A 24,844-nucleotide genomic window follows, 5' to 3' on the forward strand; every position below is an offset into this window, starting at 1 on the left:
TGATGTGAATTTGGGAACCAAACCAGATACACAGGAGTATAAATAGAACGGGTAAAATAAATACATCGTGATCGGGAAAAATTTTGAACGAAAATTCACGTTGGCGAAACGTGGATTCACAATGCAAATCGCAACATCATGAAGGATTTATACATTTATATAGAAATACAAAATATGAAAACAGAGCTACATGAACTCTTACACAATGTCTAAGGATAGCCACTCTCAGCTCGGAGAAACATTATTAAATTATTGTGTATGTCGTCGAAAAATATATTGAAAAAAGTTGATTTTGTACACGTTTTCCTCGAAACACACATATCACAAACTTATTCATTTTTAAAAAAAGACATAAAACCTCGCCGCTTGAAGCGACTGATAAACTAAAACATTAGAAAAGGACTCACTTCGTTTGGGGTAGATGTCGTAAAACATTTTCCGAAGGCATACCGTAACAAACAAATGCCCACCGCAACATTGCCCAAGCTTTAACCGTAGGCAACCGTACGGACATTATTAATTAGCCAAAGGTATCGCAGTCCTGAGCAAATAAACCATTTCATCATTCCATCGAATTGGAATGGAAGCTGGAAGTTTGTTGGACCCAAAATGGGCGTCGAAGAGGCAGTTCGCTTCAAAAGGCCAAAATGAGAGCTGCGCTTTAATTAACTCGACGACAAACGCTCCAACCCTGACGTGCTCCGTGTTGTGTCACGTAACGTCGGTCCGGCTCGTGAAGATCGAAAAAGAAACTAACCTTGTGGCTAGATGTACGTGGGGAAGTAATTAAACGTGCGTATGTAATATGCATATGGTACACGCTTATGCTAGAACTGGCCATCAAAAATCCACCACCGGAAGCAGCCATCGACCATCGGAAAGGTACACCGATTCACCGTTGGTCTGGCCGATCCTCTGATTTACCCCATCCGAGGGTCTGGGGGTCAAGTACCGGTGGTGGCGCTCTGATTAAGCTACTTAACTACAAGTGAATCCAATCCTGTCGTCCCTCCCGTGTTGGGGTAAAGCCTCGGTACGCACCGCGAGTGGCCGCCAACCCCTTGGAGCGTTATTTAATTAAAAACTTTCACCATTAAATTATCCAATGTCAATCATGCATCGGAGTTGCGGTTGCGGCCACCCGCATCCGTCCGAGGGCTTCCGGTCGGTGAGGGTAATCGGATAACCAGGTTCAACGGGGGTTGATTTCGTTGGAAGGGAAAAAGTATAATATGTCGAACTGAAAGCGCCCTTCCCCACATCAAAACAACCCTGCGATGAAACCAAATTCACCAAAAGAGAGAGAGAGTGAGCTTTGATTCACCGAAAAGCCAATCGTGTGTCGGTGAAAGTTTTGATTTTCTTTTTTAACTGACAGCGAAAGGTTAATCCCGCGCTAGCTCGCTGTAACCGCAATGATTACAAAAGGGATCCTATGTACGCGAAGGCACTGGATGTTGTTACAAAATCTCTTCACCACAAAAAGTTCACGCCTGGAACAGCCCTCCATTTCGGGGAGTCACCTTTGCCGGGCCTTTTCTACCCGGCTTCAAGTGCAACGTTTCGTTTTCGCCATCGCCGAATCAGCAGCGACGAGTGCTAGGTTTTCCCAAGGAAAACGCAATAGTTTGTACCCGGGCAGGAAGAGGGCAAGTTGGCCAAGAAGATGTTCAACCTTGTTGGCCCATAATTTTGGGGAATCCGAGTCAGGGTTAAGGGACAGATAAAAGCACCCAACCCAGTGGATAACCTTTTCCGTGGGTGAGTGTGGGGAGGGTGAAGGAAAGCATTCGTACATTTTCTCCGGGACTTCAGGTAACAAGCGATTCCCATTGGCCGTTCGTACGAGGAAGCCAACTATAATAAAAATAAACCTTTACTGCAAATGCCCACCGTGTGCCATCTACTTATCGCTTGAGCGGAAACTTTCACCAGGTTTCCACCGCCGGTTCTCTGCGTCCACGATCGTCGCCGATAGTGGAACTTGCCGCCGGTTCAAGCAATTGTACCTGGGTGGGAAAACCTACTCATAAGCGCACACAACACAATCCTTTTTGCCCCAAACGACAGGGGAGTGGTGTTCGGTCGAACGGGACCTCCGAGACGGGATGAAGATGTTCACGGAAAAGTCAACATCTTCCCAGACCTCACTCCCTCACAACCCCTCCCGCTGGATACAACCACTTGGAACGCCCGGACCCCCGGAACAGTGGGGAAAACTTCGCCGCTAAACCTTACTGTTGTTCCGCACGTGGGGACTCCGCTGCTCGGTTGGTCGTTTAGAAGGTGAACTTTTGAACTTTTGGCTCTTCGACGTTTTGCCAAACCGGGTGTGTGTGTGTTTTCACCAAAAGTGGTAGTTTCGAGCGTTCCGGCTCACCGCCCACGCGGGGCCACCTTTCCGGGAGCGAGAACTAAGGGATTCCTAATCCTCGCGCAAACCACTGGACCATCCCGACCGACTACCTTGCGGAAGGAAGGCGCACGAACAACTTAAAGACGCTCGTTTGCTTTTCGACCATAAAGGATACGATTTGAGAGTTCCGCCGATCCCCTGGCCCGGGTTTGAGATAGTTTTGGGTGCGGTCTATCTGAAGCATTCTTCCGAGAAATAATTTAGAGGACGCTTCACCGCACCCACACACACACAAAGAAGGTGGAGGGAAATGGGAAACTACGTTTCGGTATGCAAACAACTGTTAGAGTAGCTACGAGCAAATGCTGGAACGCTTAAAATTGCTTCGAAAAACTGAGTAGGAATTATTGAAAATATTAAATGTTGCATTCCACAAAAGACTCGTCCCCTCCGCTTTACCTTCACATACGTGGCTGGCACATTGTAGTGTATAAAAGCAATAAAAAAATGTTAAAGCAATATCACAGCGATCGAGATCGAAGGTTCGATGAAAATCTCCGCTAGCGCATCGTCGCATCATACCATGGCCACTGCATTAGAAGCATTTCCTTGCACACATACGGTTGGCGCAACGGCACGGGGGCGAAAATTCCAAACATCAACCAATAACGTGTCTCAATGCAAGTATTTGCAATATTATGGCTCGGTGGAATAGCATTCTGCACACTTGCATTGTATCCTTTAAGCGCAACCGGAGCTATCGCACACTTTTTAGCTAGCGTCATTTTATTTTTATTTTCTGTCTCTTCCTTTGGCAGAAAAATGTTTCCTCCGGTTTTTTTTCTCCCTGAAACATTCCCCAAAACTCACAAACTGTTTTGTAAAAAGAAATTTGAAAAAATGTAACAGAATAAACCAACCCATGGAGGGATGTGGAACGGAACGACACGGAAAATAAAGGCATCGGGACACGGGGGAACCCATCCATGGTTGAGCAGGACCAGGTTGTGGTGAGGCCGGGAGGTGGAGGGGGGAGGGCGAAACCGAAGCAGCGAATCCTTTTCCACGATGGAAAGGAAATTACCTCATCTATCTTGTGAAGTGAAACCACTTTAAAAACTATGCGCCTCGGTTCCGTGCCTGGTTCGGAATCCTGCCTCCGACGGGCCCGGATTTCGCTGGCTGCTCGTGGTTTTTCCTCCCTTCCCTCCCCATCCCCATTTTCGGTTACCACACACACAAATCCCAGCACCCCCCATCCGATGTGGTGTTTTCTTTCTCTCTCTCTCTCTCCATTTTAACCGTGCAACGAAAAGCTGCATTACTCCCTGGTACTGGCACCGGATTTTCCACCCCGCATCGTTGCGTTTGGTAAAAGTATTTTCTTCCCCACGCTACTACCCGGTTCCACACCGTTCCCAAGCCGCGCTGTATCACTTGCACATCACCGAAAGTCTTGCTAGACAAATGTCGAGTTTTCCACCTGCATCCCATATGGTCGTGGCGTGCGGGCGTCCAGAGCTACCATGCCCGGTGATGCCAGAACTTGCCACCGGTAGTGAACCATCTTACCAGTGTTTTCGTAGGGGAGAAAAGGAAGCGGATGAGGTTTAAGAAAACCCACAGGAGAAATTTTCTGCACACTTTACACCCGCCATTTACACAGCCACTGACTTCTTAAGTAAACGAACGGTTTATCTTGGAACGATATATTTATATACATTCGGCTTTTATGTTCGTTTTACTAGGCACACACACACACACACACACAACCGCCATCCATGTCGATATGGATGCATATCGGAGGGTAATATTATTGCCGAGTGAACCATAACGATGGAGCCAACTGCGACCGAATCGTGGCGGAATGTTTCACGGTGCATAATGATGTGTTATCTACCGGAGTCGATCTAGTCGAACTCGTTTTCGAGCCATTCAGACATTGTAAACGCAACGGTTATCCGGAACCCTTTCGGCGGATCGGTCGCAAAAGAAATAGGAAGCCCTTTCTTATGCGCTTCCATTTCGGTCGCCAAATATCCCGACCATGCCTCATTCAAGTGCTCGGGGGAAAACGTATCTCCCGAAGAACGAAACTGTCCCGGAGATAATGCATGAATATTGCAGTGAATCTCGCTTTCCCGTTGATGGAGCTTATCATACGAGAGGTACGGCAAGGGCAAGGGGGGACACTCGGGAAGAAATTTTAAGCTTCAATCCATCCAAGCTTTTGATATAAACTCAGGTGTGAGTAATATCTCGTCCCTCGGGAGGAAAAACGGTTGGGTGTGCAAGGCAGGCAACGAGGAAATGCGCCTAAACGGGACACAAAACGAATAGCAATCATGAGTGAACAAATAGAACGGTAAAATAAAACAGACGCACACACACACACATACACATACATGCCGAGGGAAATGTTCGAGATGTTGAAGATGTGGAAATGTCGGATTGAAAGCAGCGTTCCGATAACAAAACCGGGGGAAATTTGACTCGACCACAGCTTCAGCAGCCGTGCCAGCGCTTCACACTTTTCCCCTTCGAACCAATTTGAAGACGAGAAGGGGGAGATGTAAAAGAAAACAACAGGAAGAGAAAAGATCTTCCACCGTCTCCCTTCCCCCATCCCAGTGGGGGGGTGGAAACGATTTGTTAGCAATTTTGAATGATGTCGAAAACCACGGAGCATGGGGATGTAAATACCACAGAATTGATTCGCTGGAAATGCTTGCGAATGCGACGCCAGCCATCGCTGGCACTGCTCGCGGGCGCTCCTTTTTTATCGCAGCTTCAGCATCTCGGATGTGTAGTTGGGTGTGTTTGTGTGTATTTGTCGGGTAGGGTGTGGAATGTGGTTATTTGAATTGTAAATCTAGCGAATGATTGGTTTCTTAGCGAGCGAACGGAACGATTACGGTTACACATGAGCGCGATAAGGGAGGAAAGATAAAATAAAAACCGTAAAATAGATGAGGCTCAAAAATCATGCTTTCCCTCGCTTGATCGCAGCCCTTGGGAGGGTATGCGAGTTGAGACAAGCAATAGAGGAGAAATAAATGTACAAAAGCCTTCCACCTATCCGTATATTTTCTTTTAAATTTTTTTTTTTGAGTTTGTTACCACAGTGAAATAAGGACGAGATTCTTTCTTCCTGGCTGTTGATCGATGATGCGATGGAGGATACGCTAATTTGGAAAACGTTCGTGATCGAGAGCCACAAAGCGGTTTTGGTTCAATTTGTAAAAGAACGCAACAGAGATGAACGGAAGCTGCGATTTAAATCGAATCGAACGTTGCATTCCAATGGTAAACCGGAAACATTTGAGAATACGGATAGTGAAATGAAAAGTCACTTTCATTATACTGAATATGAGAAAAATTACTGTGTGTATGTTTATACGTCATTAAACATGGCTACGTAATTCTCGTCATAACACCGACGACAATTTCAAACCATTCATTGATAATGTTAAACTATTTTGAAAAATGCACGAAAATGTTCAAATGATAAAAAAAACTCTCGAACAAAATAAGTTCTACCGTATCAGTTTTGTCTGGGAAACTTTTGCATTGCGGCAGTTCGAACTCTTAGCTAGATAAGTTTCAATTAAATAAATGCTATTGACAATACCCCAAAGTCTCGAATGTAATCGATAAATCCCTTTGAAGATATATTTTAATAAAGAGAAGTTACGGTATTACTATAAACGTACTCATATGAAAAAGAACGTTAACCTCCTTAACAGCTCTCGAATGAATTATATAACTCCCATTCTGCGGCAGCTTTATCCCAAAAGCTGCCCATTATCCCACATCACGGACCGACCCCCTTAAACAGACAGACAACAAGTGCCGTGAGAAATGGTTTAATTACTGATAAGCTTTCCCTGTAGGTCCGTATTTCCCCCTTTTTTTTTCTTCGTTCTTTTTAATTTCCTCCGGCCAGTTCCAATAAGGCAACGATCACCGACGGGCCGTGGGTTTTAACATGATTAAGCTACAAAATGTATCACCCTGGACGGGTCTCGGGCCTCTGTCTGACCTTTTACAAACGGCACCCTTTATTTACGTTACCACCCACGCCCTGACCACCCGCTCCTATCCCGTCCTGCAGATAGTTGATGCATTATGCATAAATTTTAATTCATTTACGTTCAGATCCATTATGTGTCTGTATTTGCACTTTCCACCCTTCGATGGCCGTTTCGTTCGAAAATCCCATTCAAATCCAGCTCCGTGTGGGTATTTCCGGGGTTTCGAGTTTTTTTTTAATGTGCTCGGAAAACAGGGCGGGAAATGTGGGCCGACCTAGGGGGGGTGCGCAAGAAGACGAAGGGTTCTCAATGGCTATCGTTACAAGCATTGGTTCCGTGCAGGAGTGCACTGAACAAACTGCCCTGCACTATGACAGGATGTGGAATTTTCCGATTCGCTCCTCACGCTATGCACTTTATCTGCTTTGGGAAAATGGGGTTTTTTTGGAGTGTTAATGTGATGAATACAAATATTTATCAAAAGCTCTATTTATGTAAAATGTGAACAAAATAATTGTTTTTATTTGAAAGGAAAAATTGATAATTCAATAAAAAATTAACTCGATGAATCCTGTATTAGAAAAACTATTAATTTAAACTATTAATTTTAACAATTAAACTACTGCTGATGATAACGATACGTAAATTATGCTCACTTATGAACAAATGGTAACTATTAATACAAAGTTACAACGTCCGAAACATTATCCTCGGTCGTGCCACTGTGCCGTAATGATTTCCAAATTGCTCCAGCGCAAAGCTTGCACATCGAACCCCCAATTGACCCGGCCGACGGCAGGACAACCCCTTTTTTTAAACATTCTATCTCACTGCCCACGGGTTGCACATGAAGTAGTAATAAAAAAAATCCCCCAGTATGGAATGATCGATAGCTGCTGAACCTCCAGCGATGGTTCCGTTATTCGCCCGCAATGAAACGGACGGACAACTGGTACACTCAATTGCACCAGCATAAAAGCGCCAGCTTCGCCTATTGAGCGGGCGAAATGGGACGGAATTGTCATTACCGAGCATAAATGTATTAAAGCCGAAATCCCAACTGCCGGTGCAATACGGTGCAATATGCACGGACGAAGGATGGTTTTCCAAATTCCACTGAAACTGCATCAGAAGCTGACGGGCGCGAATGTGAAAGGTAGCCTTCGCTTAAAATTCGGTTAGGGGACCAGCGGCGGAAAGAGGAGATACGTCCGCGACTGTCGAGCCTGTCCTTCGGAAAGGTTAAATCCCTTCGATGACGTCATAATTTGCACGACAGTAAGGCCACGTTCGGCCATTAATCCAGCCGAGAAATTCCCCGCTGTCAGTGGATATAAACTGCATGTTTCGTACATAGCCCCGATAGGATTGTTTAGTGTAAAATAATCGATACGGGAAACGGTAAATCCTGTTCGATCGCCTCACCATTTACCACCCCTCCGTTTAAGGGGGACTGCTCCGAATGGCTGGGGGAAAGCAAGAAAACGCGCAACCTTCCGAAACATTGCTGCAGCCAGTACTATCAACAGCTAAATGAATTATCAACTTCCCAACTCGGTTTCGACATCGAGCCGGATCGAGTAGAGATTACTTAATTTTGAATCAATTACGCTCGGGCTAATCCGATGAAATCGGCACAAATGACCTCCGCGGGGCGAATTGCGATGCGTAACGGTCGGTGTTCGAAAATTTCCAGCCTTCCGTCAAGATTCCAAAACCGCTCTGTCACAAATATTGTGGAAATTGTGAACATCGAATGGTTGTAAGATTTTTTCCAATTTTTACTAAAATAAAGCTTTTGCTTAGTGTAACACATTTTGTTGTTCTAAATTATTCTAATTTGTATAATTCAAAACAATAATATACTTAGCAGCTTATAATATACTTATTAAAATTAGAAAATGTTAGCACTAACTCTTATCGTTACGAATTATTCTATAAATTAACAAAATTATACCCTTAACTGACCCGGTGCTCCATAATCTATTACCTATTCTGTACACAATAAAACTGCTCTTCTAAACCCGGAAACTTTCAGCCGACATTGCACGCGATTCAATCCCGTGGCAAAACTTTTCATTCTGCACTCTTTCCGGCAAAATCCTTTGATCTGCCCGGAACAGATTGGCTAATTAAATCAGCTCACACTGTCTTCGGACGTGATCCACTTCGCAAACTAAGTTCCGCCCTCGTTCATCTCAAGACCGGACCGATTATCTCGTCCCGGGCATATTAGCTCCGGCGCGTATCCGCAGCCTCCGTCCACCTCGGTTGCAGTTCATTATGTTTCGATTATGTTTTCTTTGTTTTTGTTTCCACCGCCGGCCGAGGTGCCCACCAGCGCGGTGTGTTTGTGTGTGTGTGTGTGTGGGTACTTGCTTAGGGCAAGTGAATCGGGAAAAGCTTTTCCCGATGCCAACGACGTGCGGCAAAAGTTGCTCCTTTCCGGACCGAAACCAACAACTGGTGGTTTTTCCGGGCTCGCGATGTTTCCGTGCGTATTTTCTCTTTATAGAAATTTTTCCTCCTTCCCCCCTCGTCTCGTCCGCAGGGTTTCCATTCAACTTTTTTTCTGGCCTTATTCTCTGAATCGGGATTCGATAAGTTGTTCCACCTGCAGCCTAGGCTTCCTTCCTTATCCAAGCTCGAGCTGCCCTTCGGTGAGTAACTTGTTGTCCGATCGAAAACACCTTCTCGTACACACAGACGCACTCACACACACAAACACACACACATACACAACTTTTACGCCACTTTCCACAAGCGGCTCGTCTCGCCTTGAGTTAAAATGCACATACTTTCAATGTATTTTTTCATGCTCGTTTCTTTCCTTTTTCCCCGTTTTCCGCTTGAAGCACAAACTGCCCTACATTTTTCCAACCGAAGTTGAATTGCCAATTGCTACGATGTTTTCTTTTCCTCACCCATCGCTAGCCAGGCTCTAACACACACATACACATACACAGCCATCTACCTTCCTTGTGTCCTATTTGTGGTTGGCATTTTTCCCACGCCGCAGCAGGTTCGGAACTTCATGAGTTTGGTTTGGGGGGAGAGAGATGGGGTAGAAAAAAGTTTCCGGTGCTCGGAAAGTGCTTAAACTTTGATTGGAAGTTAATCGGCGGCTTAAACGGATCAGGCGCTCCGGCGCCGGGGCGAAACCAGGGCCCGTCTAGAGTTAGAGCACGACCGTATCGGAAGTATCGGCTTCGAACTATTACGAACGAACCACACTCGCACCCTGCGGTACGGGCCCCGTGGCCACGGGCGAACGTTCCGGACGGTTTCGCGAAGCAAAACCACCAAAGATCAAGGAAAGTGGAGATCAAAGCCTCGCTGCAGTGCCCTCAGGTGGTGGCGGAAGGGAAATGGGGGAGGGGCGGTGCCGGTGCACGGTGCGTGACTGTACTTGACCCACGCACCACCGTGTCGGAACGTCGTGGAAGTGGATTAGGGAATATTCTATTAATGAAGATTTTTTTTCTCCTCCGCCTTTCTACACACTTACAGCTGGGCTTCCAGCTGGGCAGGAGCGTCCTTGGGCGCTGATTTCCCTTTTTATGCTGATTGAATCATTACCGGATGGCTTTTTCGCGCCGGAATCGGAAAGTTTCATAATTTTATTAGCCGTCTGCCAAAATCTCTGCATCTTTCCTAATTTCCCGGCATAGTTTCACAGCTGTCCGAACATTTTGGCTACTTATCGGCGAAATTAACGTCTATTTGTTGCTCGATTTGGCAGAAGGACGATTCCATGGCTTAAGAACCCTACGTCATTCAGGTGCCACTAATGCCTTTCGAGAAGGTCAGAATTATGTTTTCCAAAAAAAATCCGTCCGAAAAGGAACGGATGTCCACTGTATGACCTTTTTCAAAATGATATTTTCACCTTCCAGTTAAGACTAACGATATTTTTAGATTGAATTTTCGGTTTCAATGTCGATTGATTTGATTTAACTTAGCTAATAAATAAAGCTGCCCAATTTGTTTGTCTTCTTCTTCTTGGCGTAACGACCTCTTGGTCATGCCTGCCCGTTAAGGGCTTACGAGACTTGTTTCCCTGTTGTACGTGGATAGTCAGTCCTCTCGTACAGGGGAGGGTCCGGTCTCGGTTGGGATTCGAACCCACGCCATCGAGGTGGTGAGCCCCGGCGCTCATGGGTCGATTTTCTAACCGGCGCTACCGCTCGGCTGTCGCGCACCCCCAATTTATTTGTATATATGTCAATGTTTACTTTTTTGTTCAGGTTTAGTAGTCATAAATTAACTTAAGTTTCTTATCAATAATTACACTTATCTACGGCTCAACATTGAAAATTTACATTTCTAATAAACATTAACCTGAACTCAAACTACAAGTAGGCAAAGGTTAAACTATTCAATTACGATTGTGAAAAAAGACAATCTTTAAAGATTTTGTTTACAATTTCTAATCCTAGTCGTTTATTTTAAGTAGTTTTTTCTACCTTTCCTTATTTTTAATATTTGTTTTAGTTCATAAAGTTTAGTGTCATCTTCTTTGTTGCAAACGCATGCACGATGGCAAATGTTTTCCAGCCCATGCGTGCTTTCTTTACCGGTTCCCTGCACTCTTACCAAACAAAGTATCTTCATCTATGATTCTTTTTCAGGAGAAACCCACCGTCGAAGCATTCGCACTGCCAATAAACGCCAATTGGCGAATAAATCCACCGACTTGATCGATCGCCCGATCGCCCTCGGGTGACGTGTCCTCTGGGCGACCTCCGGAAACGCCGGGAGCCGGCTAGGTCGATTTGCATCGATTAAACAAGGAAAGGTGTCGACGCGAGCACCGATACGTGTCTGCCACGCACGATCCGAACCCACCGGGATTTTATTTTCCCAGCCCACGGTGAAAAGCGCAGGAATCAAACCGAACGGCACTGTGCGTAGGGAGTTTTCAACGTCTGGTCGCGATGGATGGCGTTTGATACGTTTTTCGTGGACCCGGTCGAACATACAGCGTGTAGTCCCCACACACACACACACAGACAGTCAACATCGTGGGAGACAAATAGGGCTTCATTAACGATAGGCCAGGATCCCGCAGCTCACCGGCGAGGTAATGCAGAATGGCATTTTTCTTTCCCGTCGGCAACGGTGTCCTTCTTGAAATGCACGATGGATTCGAATCCAAGTCTAATTTACCGTGACTGGCTCGGCCGGCGGTGACGGCGACTGCGTCCAAAAACTGAAGGTCCTTCGAGAGCCTGTACCACCCTGGACTGTTGGCACCTGCCGTGTACGGTTCACCAGTTCCACGAAAAGCCAGCATTGATCGTCGTGGGAAATCGCGAAAAGGGCGCCGTTTGTCGTTCGTTCTTTCATTCCCGCTGATTGTTGCTGCTTCGACAAGACTCTATTTGTCTGAGCCGCGCCGAGTAAATGGGCCAAATTGGAGGATTTTCCCGGAGCTGGCGGCTGGCGCGACCATCACGCGATGTCGTGATTTATTGCCACCGTTGGGTGGTTGGACGAACACAAAAAAAAACAAGCTGGAATCAAATTCGTTCCCACCGCTCACAGCGCTCCCGTTTCAGCGAACCGTCGGAAACCGTGGCGCTCTTTACCTTTCCAAGGTCCCGGATCGTGCTGGACTGAGCTGGCCAAACTAGCTAAAGCTGCGTCCTTCAACCAACGCCCGGACCCTACGCTCAACCTGGTCAGATTATCATTTATCAAATGACATTTCCATCCCTCTCTTTTAATGGACCGACGGGGCTCGGATAGCGGACTGGTCGTTGGTCTAAATTGACCGAAAGGAAAAATTAAGTTTACCTTTGCCAACCGGTCTAGCGCGGTCCTCGTGGTGGTGGTGAGGATGGTGTAGGTTGGCGGATGTGGGCACTTTTGCAACACGAAGGGAGAAATAATTTGTCAAATAACGATGGCAACGACGGTGACCACGACTTCTGTTTCTATTCCCTAGTGGCACCATTAATACTACTACTATTACTAGCGCCTCCCCCCCCCCCCCCCCCCTGTTCACCCACGATGAAGGCTCCATGAGGGGGACGGTTATATGATTTCCACAACCTAGACAGGAGGATATGTGAAAAGTTGTCTAGAAATTCTAAAGCAATGGGATTTACTGGAGAACGATGAAAAGTTCCACTTGTCGACTTCGACCAGTGCAGTGACAATTTATTTCACAGGAAAGGGTATTAACTTTTATATTTTCCCATGAAATAAAACAAATCCAAACCGTATGTATCTTTTCAGCGGAAATGATTTCGTGGAAGCTTCATCAGCTGTTCCCACACAAGTCCTACGCTATTCGTATCGATGGTCGGAGCATTTATTTTCTCTGTGAATAAAACAAACATGTTTTACGGACAGATTTGTTTGTCCGCTGATGCAACGTAAATCGAAATCCATTCAGAGCGATAAGAAATGTCAATTATCAGATAAAACGTGCCACTTAAATGATCGACTGCTCTTTGGCCAGTGCATGTCTACCACCCCTGAGCAGTACAACATAAAATAAACTGATCCTTCATAGCCATAATTCGCAAAAAGACTACCAAAACGAATATATGCCAAGATAGACACAGTATAATTCCAATGAAGCAGATTTTTACAGTTTTACTACATAGTGAACATTCGAAAATAATTAAATAATAAGAAAGGATATTCAACGGAAACTGTCTTGACACTTTGTTTTAGTGTTCATCTTCGAATTAACTTTTATAGTGCGAAACTTCATTATAAAAACCTTTCAAATTTTGTGGAAGTAATACTGTAGATATATTTCAACGTATTTACTACAAACTAAAAACTCAACTATAAGAATTTTTCATGTTATTTGAGCTAACCATATTCCGATCTTACTGTATCTATTAAAAACACCGGAAGAAAATAACAATATGCAAAATAATAAGCGATAGTCGAAAGGTTTAGCTACAAACAACCTACAAACGGTGGTTAGATTTCAACACAAGTTTTCCTACCATTCACACACATTGCCATATCAGCTACCTTAAACATCAACTCCCTCCCCGCTGTCCAGATCCGTCCCGTTCTGCCAACGTGTGACTCCATTATCCGGATGATTCATTCAAAATGTAGTTTAAACGTCATCTTGTCAATTCATTATTCATGCCAATACCGTGCAGAAATATTCGCATTCATATGCATGTAACGGATGGCGGCAATCCCGGATGCGGGCTCGGTTCCCTACTTTCCCCGAGGACCTTCGAGCTGTGTGCTGGTCGGAAAGCGAAAAGCGAGTTTGGCTGGTTTGAACTGGAAGCTTGGTGGAAGCTGACGACGACTTCTCCGACATCACCAACGCCGTTCGCCATTGTGTTTTCGTTGCAGTGCTCCGATAGAGCTTCGACAGCGCGGTCGATAACGGTGTGGTTCCGATGGCAAATTGGCGAACATGCCTGATCCCTGTCTGACGAGGGCTGTCATAAGCCTTTCCCATCCTCAGGCGTTGCGGATGTAACGGAGCTTGACGATGGCAAACGCCATCCACAGTGCCCTTCTATCCCATGCTCTTGTCCTACATTTGGAGGTTTTCTTTGCGTGAGCTAGAGTCGAAGATGAAACGTGAAACATCTATTTATCGATCCATTTTTCCCGGACAGACAGTGTCGGGGAGCAAATAGTCATCGATGCTATACCTTTTGAACGGTAGTCGGTTCAGACTTAATAAAAAGTACACAATACATTGGCCATTTGATCGAGCAAAGAAACATTTACTGACGGGATTTGAATGAACTAGTTGACAAGACCACACGTTCCCATTGTGTGTTTTACAACGTTAGGGGATTGGTGCCATCGTACGTATATGTAGAAACTGTCTGATTATCTTTGTTTTCAATCTAGCATATTTTATCAGTTTTCCAACTGCAACCCACATATAAAAATTGGGTAAAAGGGTAAATGTAATAGATATGTTTCCCGACAGCCTTTTCCAGATGGTTTATTATTCTAATTGATATGTTCTTGTGAATGTTCATTTGAAAGCTTAAAAATATCACCTGTAATATCACCGTCTCAAATGCAACGATCTGTTATCGGTCTGGGATCTTTTGGGTGTTGAGCAATTATTTTACAATATATTTTACCTGGCCCACTTGTGCTCCAAACCTAATTCCTGACGAAATAAGGTAAACGTTAGATTTTTTCTCTTTGCAATTTTTCGCAAGTCGGTCGGTTTAAGAGTTATTAAGTTAATTCGACATTATAAGAGCCAGCATGATCAAGAATTATGAAAATTTTGTCAGGAAGAGGAAGGCAAACATGGATCATTTCATCAAGAATCATTCAAAGCTATCGAAATTAAACCTTTTATACTGAACTTGCTAGAGAATCAGATTCTACAAAAACAACTTGTAAAAAAATGCTTGTTCGACCTACCCAAAATAGCAGTAAAAGCCTTTCTCAGGTACGTACGTCACATTTGCAGCAGAACATAAAAAATATGTAATGAACAGAGGCCGACAGATAAAAACGGCTTTACTGAAGCTAAAATAAAGCGGCACGCGAAGGACTTCAACCCGACCCTTTACGGAAAATGGAACGCAGCGAAGCGCAACGAGACGCAAAGTTCAAAACAACAACTGGCGCGGCAGAACAATAACAACATTTCCTTACGCACTTTCCGGACCCAACCGCATTTTCCCATGGCGAGCGAGGGAAGGGTGCTGTGGTGGTGGAAAATGTAATCCACTCGTGCCACTCGGTTAAAGAAAGCCAGCCCAGCCTATGTTGATGCCAGAAAATGAGCGATGGTATTTTCATTACTCCAAATGCCCCACACCGCTCGAGGCACGACAAACGGAAAAACAAAACGCAAAGTCTGGCCATGTGCTAATGAAGTACGAAATGGAAGTTTGGGCAAAAGTTGGAACAAAAAGTAGCAACCAAAGTAAGTGGCCAGCGTAAAGTACCTTTAACGGCGCGTTTAAAAAAACAAGAACACACACGCACAACACCGAAACATTACACAAAAAAGGAAATCTCTAAACAAAGTGGGCCGTGAAATAAGCCTCGACTAAAAGCCGCATAATCAGCGGGTTTTTATTATGTTGCTGTTCTCGGGATGGAATAATAGACGCACACAACATTTACACGCCCCGAATATCTTTATCTTCTCGGTGGTCGCTTAGTGGGAGAATGGCGGCGAGTGTTAACAAAAAACCATTTGTTTTCTCTTTTTTTCCTGTGCGCTTTCAACCACGTGCTTATCCTTTCACTGGGGCCAAAGAAAATGCCGGAAGAACAATCTCCTCCATGCAGTTTGCTGGCTGTTTTGCTTTCATTCCAATTGGCCTCGTTGGCTTTCTTTGCATTCGGCGATGATGACGACGATCATGCTGGTGAGAGGGTTTTTGCTCTGCCTTTTGTCTGACGGAGTTTTTTGCTCCCACCCTGGCGTGTAGCGGCACTTGCGGCGTGAAAAACCCTCGGCAGCTGCGGTGGACGTCGAAGAGGAAAAACAAACCGTTTGGTGTGGACGGGAACGCGCCGTGGAAAAACTGCCAGCGAAACGTGGCTCGTGGCACAAACCCAGAGTGACTCCGCAGCCACCTAGAGCAGGCCACTGCGCCTGGCGGTTACGATTAGAATTGCAAAGTGATTGTTTTCATTCGATTCCCGCTTCCGAAGCCATTGCACGCACCTGCGCCATCCCTCGTTTATGTCGCCTCCGTGGACAACAGTCCGCCGAGTCGATTGTAAGGATAACAAGCAGTAAGTACCGAAAGGATAACAGCACTAGACCAGGAGCAAAAATGCTTCAACCATTTTTTTTTTCGTTCCATCCAAGTTCGTTTTTTCTTGTCCATCTGCGGTGCTCTTGGGAATAGCAATGGCATTTCTTTGGAAGCCGACTGGAAAATCAACCACTTTAAGAAGAAACAAGACCTTCTCCCCACTGGCGGCATGAACCGACGGGTGGTAGCTTTCCCGGGGATGTAAACACACAACCGCCGTTTATTTTCCAATTGGATGATAAACGACGCCAACTGTTGGCCACGGCGCATCCGGAATGGAGCCATTCGGGCGGCGACGGCTTATTGAAAACATAATTGACTCAATGGGGCTCTTCTTCATAAAGTTAGCACCCGCGTGGGAGGATAATCATCAGGTCTACTTTAGCTTCTTGTCGAGCTGATTTGAATTTCCAGTCTTTATTGCTGTTTGGTATGTTTAAATTATATTCTATTTATGGCTTACATTGTATTCAGTAACAGGTTGTTGCAAAGAAGGTTGACTGAAGGGAGGTTACTCCGACCTTTCCTTCATGATGTATTTTTATCATCTTCAAATGAATTTGAAATGATTGTAACATATTTCTCACAGACCATTCGATCATTCGGTCAAACAGACAAAAACTCACAAGACAGAAGAATAAAATTAGTGCTCCCAAATGTTGGTATACCATTGACAAAAAATATTTCTTTAACTTAAAACTTAAAACTGACCTAAAAATATTGCATTTTGACCATGACATGAGCTTATTCGAAAAGGCTATACCTTTGTCTTATTTTAAAATTTCACAAATGTGTAAACGTCTTATCAGTGCGCTAGCTCGGTACGAAGAAAAATATCGAGTACTTGTAGACGGGTTGAGACAAATTTAAGATCTCATTGTTGATCGGAAAAATATGAACTTTATTTTAATGTTATTGTCCTCTGTTCAAGTTGATTCTTTTATCTTGGATAGTTTTTCCATTAAATGTTACTCAAGTTTAAAAGTTTTAAAAATTAAAAAATCCAACCCGATCTGTTTATGGTGGTTATCTAATTAAAAAACGTCGAATATAGCTAATAAGCGATCGAAACACCAACCGTTTGCAAAGCAGGAAGTGTGTTCTAAATGAAAAACGTTTTGAAAATGAGCCGTTGACCGCATTCGTTTATGGCCTCGTTTTTTTCTCAGATCTATAGGATAAAATAAGAACGATATGAAAAATTAGGTTTGAGTTCTACAAAAAACATTCTCGCTGAAGAAAAATCGAGAAAGAAAATTATAAAATCGTCAAATATACCAGAATTTTCTTGTTTGAATCAAATAAGTTTCGTTTCGTTTATACTCTTGTGTAATCACAGGGCTATGACAACCCAGGTTTATGATAGTTAGAAACCAGTTTGAATGTTTTCAATCTAGTTTCAAACATTCTCATTGCGGGGATTTAAAATGAGATTTTGTTACCAAAACAAATACTAACTATTCATTCGAAAATTAAAGTGCTTAAATCAGATGAGCTTATGATTTTCGGGCTAAGCACGGACTACGATCGGAAAATATCCGTTCGAATCGAGTTGTCAAAGGTCACTCACGTTGAAAAGCGCGGGCAAATCTGGCTGTCAAGTTTCACTCACCTCCTCTCAAATGTGTTCATTTTACCTGCCATTTTGAATATGAACGAAATGAACTCTTTTCGCAAATCCGTTCGTACCCGTTTGTATGGGAAGAAATCCGCGAGGTTTTATGCCGCGGATTCTCAACGAATTCGTTCATTTGAAGGTTCTTATTCAAAAAAAGAGTGTTAATTGCTTTTCCGAGGATCCTATTTGTAGTTTGTTATGAATTTATTATCATTTTGTGTAATTATTGAAATGATTAACACCGACTTCGTTCGGAAAGAAACAATCATCCACTTCATGGAAACACTTGAGCGCCTTAGGTATAAACGAAGCTGGAGGCTTCAAAGGAACCTTTGAACATACGAGGTATAAACACACAGAGTTCATTTTTCACCGACCGTCGAACGGATATTTTCCGATCGTAGTCTGTGCTGAGCACGTTTAATTAATTTAGAAGTCAGGCTGTTGAATTTGCTACACATCACAAATTATTATATTATAATAGCAACCAAAGACTAGCTGTAATAAAATTACTGTAAAATAAGTTCGGGCATTACAATTATTATTAATTATTAATTCTTGTGCTTACGCTTAGGAATGGTTGGATCCACCTTTCGCTTTACAATACCCTTGGTTGTATCGTAACGAAATGGTAAACAAATTTGAGCGAAGATTGTCAAACTCGCTGTCCAACTTGAAGGATACGCAAGACACTGTGAAAACACCTCGCAAAGAAGACACTCGCAAAGAAAGTTCGGTGGTCCCTCGGTGGAGAAGGTCACCACGAACAAGCGGTTGGCTATTTTCACAAAAGTGACCCGCGACTGTGACACAATCGGCCCCGTCGGTGTGCAGGCTGGTTGGCAAAGTGAACCGTCTTCCCAGCACCGATCTGCGGCCTCCCACAGCACGTCCTTCTGCCTCCCCCGAATCGATGGGTTCATTTCCGCCGATGTAAGGAAAACTTGTTTGTGATACGAACTCTCTAGTCAAAGTTGGGCCCCCTTTATCGCCCTCTTGTGTTACTTCACCAAAGAACTCCGTCGCGCCTGTTACGGCAGGAATAACAAATTTCCCACCGTGTGTTTGCTCCATTACGCACGCCACCTCCAGCTCCACTGCCTCCGTCACCGATGAAAAAGCAACGGCTGATAAGAGCCAGCGGCGGTGTGTTTGTGTGCAAAGGAAAGGGTAAGCGAGCGAACCGCTGAAGTGGCGTACAGGTGCGCAGCACACACAGGTTACAGGAAAAGGCACCCGGGTTGGCCGCTTATCACGAGCGGTGCAGCCCCAGAACGGGGCTATTGCTGTCTATAATCGAGTCGATTGTTCGACGTTCGAGGGCGCAAGTGAACGTTACAACAAAGTTCTTCCACATATCCCCTTCCAGCGTGTGAAGTAAGCTGGCGACAGTGTGTTTCGCTACCGTTCGAAGCCATTACGATGCACAGCTAGTGCAAAGTGCCGCATTCGAAAGTGTGTCCCAGGCCATAGTAAAACAACAACAGCGAATTGATACACTTTGGGTGTACTGCGCGTAATCTAGTCGTTACCGAAAGAGGTAGAAAAACGTTAGTACCATGTTTGCCTCACTGAAGAATAAGATCCGCGAAGAGACTGGCAACGATGTGGCCCCACTGTCCGTCTCGCGAACCCGTCGTAGCCGACCCGAATCCCTTACCAGCGCCAGCTCGATCGATGAGATGAGCGTGCTCGAGCAGAAGGATGCCGAATTGAACGCTACCCGGTTGGAGCTGCAAGAGCTTACCGGCCACTTGAACAGCTTCCGCGAGGCGGCACACAAACTAGAGCAGGAGCGGGCCAACCTGGAGCAGGCCAACAAGACGCTCGAGACAAAACTCGGTGCCTGCCAGGTGCAGCAGGAGTTGCAGCGCGAGGAGCAGGACAAGATACAGAACTTCCAGCAGCAGGAAATATCAAAGCTGAAGAGTATGCTGCTGTTCCGCGAGCAGGAAGCCGTCGACCGGATAGCGCACCAGAAGAACGCCGAGCAGCAGGTCGAGAGCCTCCGGCAGGAGCTGGCACGCCTCCGGGGGCTCGAGCCGATGCTGGAGAACGCACAGGACGAACTGGAGAACCTGCGCCACTCGTCGCAGTGCGAACGGAACAACCTCATGTCGACGCTGGCCGCCGTCGAGGAGACGAACCGGCACCTGAAGAGCCGTATCCAGGTGCTGGAGGATACACGTGTTTCGCTCACGTCGGCCAGCGGCACCGGTGGCAGCACGGACGATAAGATCCAGTGCCTGCTGAAAGAGCGCTTAATGCTCGAAGAGCGGCTACACGAGGCCCACCTGCACCTGTCGGACATCAAGAGTAAATGGAGCGGCCAGAATATGACGCTGGAAACGCAGGTAAATCGGTTATCCCGCCAGGTCGCCGAAGAGACGACCGAAAAGCATAAGGCGCTCAAGCTAAAGGACGAACTGATCGAGAAGTTGAAGCAGCTGGAGTTTGAGCTTGAGAAGCTGCGCTCTGAAGTAACGCAACGTGACAATAAGGTATGCATAAGGTTTAACTCCACCACTTCTGTTGATTTTAGATCGAAAGTTTTTTTAACCCATGTTCGCTTCCTTCTTCACAGATTAAGCTTATGAATGAAGAAATCGATGAGCTGCATTCCGCGCTCCGGGAGGCACGTGAGCAGCATGAAGAAGAAGTCACGTTTATGACCGGCAAAGTAGTAAGTAGCAAGACATCTTCAACTCGAACCGACATCCCTCAACTTCCGCCGAATGGGCACCGTTGAGAGAGCAGGCCACTACTCGAATGCCACACACAAGCGCAACGTAAACGGTTGAACGAATGTTGTTTTCCTTCCACCCGATTCGTCTCGATCCGCTCTAATTCACCCTCCCACCCGATTGGCCGGGTGTACAGCTTATCAGTCGAGTGGCAGTGTAGGAATTGTGATAAGCCTCCGCGGGCTTAGCCGTGCCTTTCCATAAGTGCCAAAACATGGGACCGATTGCTCCATGTTGTAATAATTTGTTTTGGCTACAATAAGAAGCCAATTTTACTTAGTTAACTTGTAAATGTTCCTTGACCAATTACTTGGAATGGTATCACATTACTTTATTTAAAAAAAAACACCCGTAAAATAAAGAACAGTGTAATGAAATAAAGTTTGTTTTGTTATGTTTTTTTATTGGTTGGCCTTCCTAATCAAGCTTTACATTTAGTTCGTTCGTTTCGCGTGAGCTTTATTGACAGCCCCTGTTTTCCTTATCAGTTTTATCATAGTCTTTAGTGTAGGATTCATTTCTCTAGCGCTGCCCGCTCGGTGGCGGAAAAAATATCATCACAATTAAGCCACTTAAAACCTTACACACCATTCGACTTGAAAAGATGATTATTTAAAGTACCCAATTACGACCTTCTTCACAGGAGCAACTGCAAGCGGAAACAAGCCATCTACGCACGAATCTCACCGAAACCGAGCAGCGGCTACTGGAGTGCCTGGAAAGTGCGGACCGCTCCAGCGGAGCTTATCAAGGGCAGCTGGTAGAACTGGAGAACTCGGTGCGCGAACTAAACCACCAACTGGCTGGGTAAACACCCTTTTCTATTTGTCAAAATTTCTTATCTTTCGATGACTATGTCGGTCATGCTCTATCACCTTAGCTTTTTCCCATCATAAATTCGAAACGGTCGGTTTGTTAAACAGAATTTAATTTACCTTACAGTGAAAAACAGGAAAAGCTGGCTGTTTTGATGAAGAATGCGGAAATGTCGCAACAGGAAGAAATCTTGCGCCAGGAGTTGCGCCACGAAAAGGACGAATCGATCGAACTGCACGATCGTGCAATGATGCTGCAAAGAGAACTGGATAAAAGGTGAATATAAACATTACTAATCCAATCATTTCACGACCATAATGTTTGTCCATTGTAAAGATTTACAAGTAAATAACATGGCTATGTAAATTTATGTAAATTTTTGAGTAATTAAAACATGCTACAATTTAATTAAAATTTCTCCTTTTTCTCTGGAGGAGTTTGCTAACGGTTCTGATTCTAAAGAAAACTTCACTACGACCATGTTTAATTAATGTACATTTATTACTGTTCTTTCCATTTTTAACTTTTTTTTTAAATGTAGATTAAACACAGTAAATGAGCTACGAAAGCAAGTAGATGAACTCATGACCACGAATCTCGAACTGAACGCCGAGCTAGTTGATAAAAATAAGGTAATTATTGCATTAATGCTTACAAATTTTCCATCACTGTCTATTTTTATTTATCACCGTTTTCGTAATCTTTTAGATTATAAAAATTCTAAACCAACGTCTAGTGGATATGAAAAAAACACTCCAAGAAGAACTGAAAGGGCAGAACAGCAGTAACAGCAATCACCACCAGCATGGCCACAGTGGTCCGGGCTCACTTCCGGCCGATCGGTCCTCGCTCGAGCGATCGAAAAGTTTCGACTCCAAGTCGATCGTGAAGGAGAACGGTAGTCTTAAGCCGAACGGAACCAGCGATGGGCCACCGGTAGTGATGGATGAGGTGAACTTCCGCTATCTGAAACATGTGATAATCAAATTTCTTACCAGTAGAGAGGTGCGTAGAAAGTTCGCAGAAGGTGCCACAGTAAAATAATCTCGACCCGGTTCTCTCTCGACAGGTCGAAGCAAGGCATTTGATAAAAGCCGTCTCAACGCTGCTGCAGCTTAGCTACGAGGAAGAGAAACTGCTCCACGATACGCTTAACTGGAAGATGAGCTGGTTCGGCAGCCGACCCGGTCAGGTAACGCTTCCCTTGAGCTAAAAGTTGTCCCCCACTGCATTGATGACCCTGCGACCTGAACGTGTCCACGGTGCTTCACGCTACGCCACAGCATATCTACGATATATGCCGTTATGCATATGATGATATAACGGAGAAAACGCATAAAGCCAGGTGTAATCTCAACCGATGTAGGGACAAAAGGCAAAAAGAAAGACATAATCAAAACGAATATTAATTTTCACTCAACCTAGTCGCGCGGGTTGCCTTCGTACTGCACTGCGTTAAGCACAAACGATATGCCAAGCGAGTAGATCTCTTTTTCTTTGGACGCTCATATATTTGTTTTGGTTTTCGTTTTACTATTCTTATCTAACTGCTTTTTATGCAGATTATGCAGATAATATTATATCGTTAACTTTATACGAACATTCCTTAAAAGATCGTTTGATCTGTACGCTTTATCAAACAGTTATTGCTTATATGTTGCCGAGTGAGAGAACGAATGTGATTTGTTTGTTTCCAAAGAAACTTATGTATTTTCTATCATGCCATAGTATTAAACACAGCACGGAACCCCCGTATAGATTTCGTGAAAAAAGCATTTGTGAGGTGTTTTAAAGTGCATGAGTGTGTTATTAGTTGTTTTTAGTTTATTACACTACGGAAAGCGGTCAGTGTCGAATTAAGTCATGTTTTGTGCTGTGTATTAGAACAGATTGTTGAAAAGTTGGAAGAGTAACGTTAAACAAAGTTGAAGGTGGAGTGTGAAGCAATTAAGAAGCCACCGGGTATGGATAGTGGCCAGCTTATCAGCAGCGCCCAGCCGATCGGAGACACGATCCTAGAAAGTCGCAACAGGTTCATCGTTCATATGTTCCACTCAGCCATTATTCATGTTTATACGATTTCAAATAAACAACATAATAAATGCATCACAACGCCATCTGATTGAACACCCAATATGGGGATTAATTCAAAGGTTTACAGTATATTGCCAATGTTCACATCATGAACAGAACAGGAGTTTCTCTACCGCTTAGCCGCGCGCAAAAGGAGCATCAGCGTTCGTTTCCAGAGAGTAAACACCCGTTACGCCGCGACCGTAGTTTGACGGTTGGCCACCAAAGTTCGCATCCGGTCCGGACGAGGTGCAGCTTCCAGAAATGATCTGCCCGTGATCAGCGCAGCGCATCGCACGGAACGGAGTGCCTCCGGCGACGGATTCGGCGTAGAACCTTGGGGCACGGTCGTGCGCACAGCTGCCGGTAAGGTCCGTCCCGCAACCGGGCTGCGTGCGGCCACCGTTCGGGTAGAAATTGGCCTGTCCCAACGGAGTGTTGATACCGAGCAGACCCGCGTTCGTCATGATCGTCTCCACATACCGACCGTCAGCTGGGGACACAGCATCGGCCTGGCCTAGCGCAAACAGTGGACCAGCCGGGTCCAGTGCGATAATCGTGTTGATACGTCCCTGCTGGCCCTTACCGGCATTGCCAGCTACGTGCGCTCCCAAACTGAAACCGATGATGTAGATGTTGTCCGGGTTAGCCCCGGTGGCGCTGATCAGCTGATCGATGAACAGCGAAACCGTCTGTCCGACCGGACCGACCAAGTTGCGGGCGGCAATGTAGTTCGGATCGATCGCACCCACTCCCCAGTCGACGGTGATGATGTTGAAGTCGCCTTGCTGCAGGAACGCATCCCGAATGTCCGCGTTCATGAAGTGCGAACCATCGTTGCTCCAGCCGTGAATCGTGAAGCGGGTCGGATGGGCCGCGTTGAAGTTCGAGCCACTGATGGAGCCCGGGTTGTTCAGCTGCAGGATCTGCGGCTGGCTGGGATTGGCACGGGTGAACAGGCGGAAGATCATGTCCTGCTGGGGAACGAACCGTTTCGTAGGACCGTCCGATTTCGGCAGATCGTACGGATTGGTGTTGACCAGATGCAGTCGTCCGTTGCCATCGGGCACCAACTGCCAGGCCGATTCATCAATCGCCACAACTATGAAAAAAGTATGATCAACCAAGTTAGCTCAATTCTATAAAAAATGTACTTTTCTTATTGCTTTCGATATGTAGATACACTTACCAGCGGCGATTAAGGCAAGAGCAAGAAAACCAAACATTGCGGTCCGTGCCATTTCTTCTACGGGACAGTAACGTGAACTGTGCGATTCAAACCGAAAGTCACACGGCAGGTAAGATTGACCTCCCAATTTATAGTACAAAAAGGACGCAAGCCCCCTTTTTTATTACCATTTATCGCGACCACCCGGTAGTTGATTTTATCTCGCTCACGTTCTTAACTACCTCGAACTCACGATCCAAGACTTAGTATCCCCCTTGAAGGAGCTTAT

General features: G+C 45.2%; 2 protein-coding genes across 2 annotated transcripts; one reads left to right on the forward strand and one right to left on the reverse strand.

Moving 5' to 3' along the window:
- Positions 1-18,437: 18,437 nt before the first annotated feature.
- LOC131261360 (golgin subfamily A member 1) lies at positions 18,438-23,425 on the forward strand. Its single transcript, XM_058263373.1, has 7 exons — positions 18,438-20,255; positions 20,339-20,437; positions 21,142-21,305; positions 21,441-21,590; positions 21,856-21,946; positions 22,023-22,319; positions 22,384-23,425. The coding sequence occupies exons 1-7, from the start codon at positions 19,314-19,316 to the stop codon at positions 22,525-22,527; spliced, it is 1,887 nt and encodes a 628-aa protein (XP_058119356.1). The 5' UTR covers positions 18,438-19,313; the 3' UTR covers positions 22,528-23,425.
- A 99-nt stretch (positions 23,426-23,524) lies between these two features.
- LOC131272881 (lipase member H-like) lies at positions 23,525-24,613 on the reverse strand. Its single transcript, XM_058274757.1, has 2 exons — positions 24,577-24,613; positions 23,525-24,489 (listed from the first exon to the last, which is right to left on the reverse strand). Exons 1-2 carry the CDS (start codon positions 24,611-24,613, stop codon positions 23,525-23,527), a joined length of 1,002 nt encoding a protein of 333 aa, XP_058130740.1.
- Positions 24,614-24,844: the final 231 nt, after the last annotated feature.

Source organism: Anopheles coustani, chromosome 3 (assembly GCF_943734705.1).
Source record: "Anopheles coustani chromosome 3, idAnoCousDA_361_x.2, whole genome shotgun sequence".
NCBI classification, from domain to species: Eukaryota; Metazoa; Arthropoda; class Insecta; order Diptera; family Culicidae; genus Anopheles; species Anopheles coustani.

What these genes read in the sequence shown, in the direction of transcription:
- LOC131272881 (XM_058274757.1), bottom strand. Translation starts at nt 24,613, where the DNA reads ATGTTTGGTTTTCTTGCTCTTGCCTTAATCGCCGCTG. An exon ending in TCTTGCCTTAATCGCCGCTG is followed by an intron (nt 24,490 to 24,576) that starts GTAAGTGTATCT and finishes CTTTTTTCATAG; the next exon opens with TTGTGGCGATTGATGAATCG.
- LOC131261360 (XM_058263373.1), top strand. Translation starts at nt 19,314, where the DNA reads ATGTTTGCCTCACTGAAGAATAAGATCCGCGAAGAGACTGGCAACGAT. An exon ending in CGTTTATGACCGGCAAAGTA is followed by an intron (nt 20,438 to 21,141) that starts GTAAGTAGCAAG and finishes CCTTCTTCACAG; the next exon opens with GAGCAACTGCAAGCGGAAAC. An exon ending in AGCTAGTTGATAAAAATAAG is followed by an intron (nt 21,947 to 22,022) that starts GTAATTATTGCA and finishes GTAATCTTTTAG; the next exon opens with ATTATAAAAATTCTAAACCA.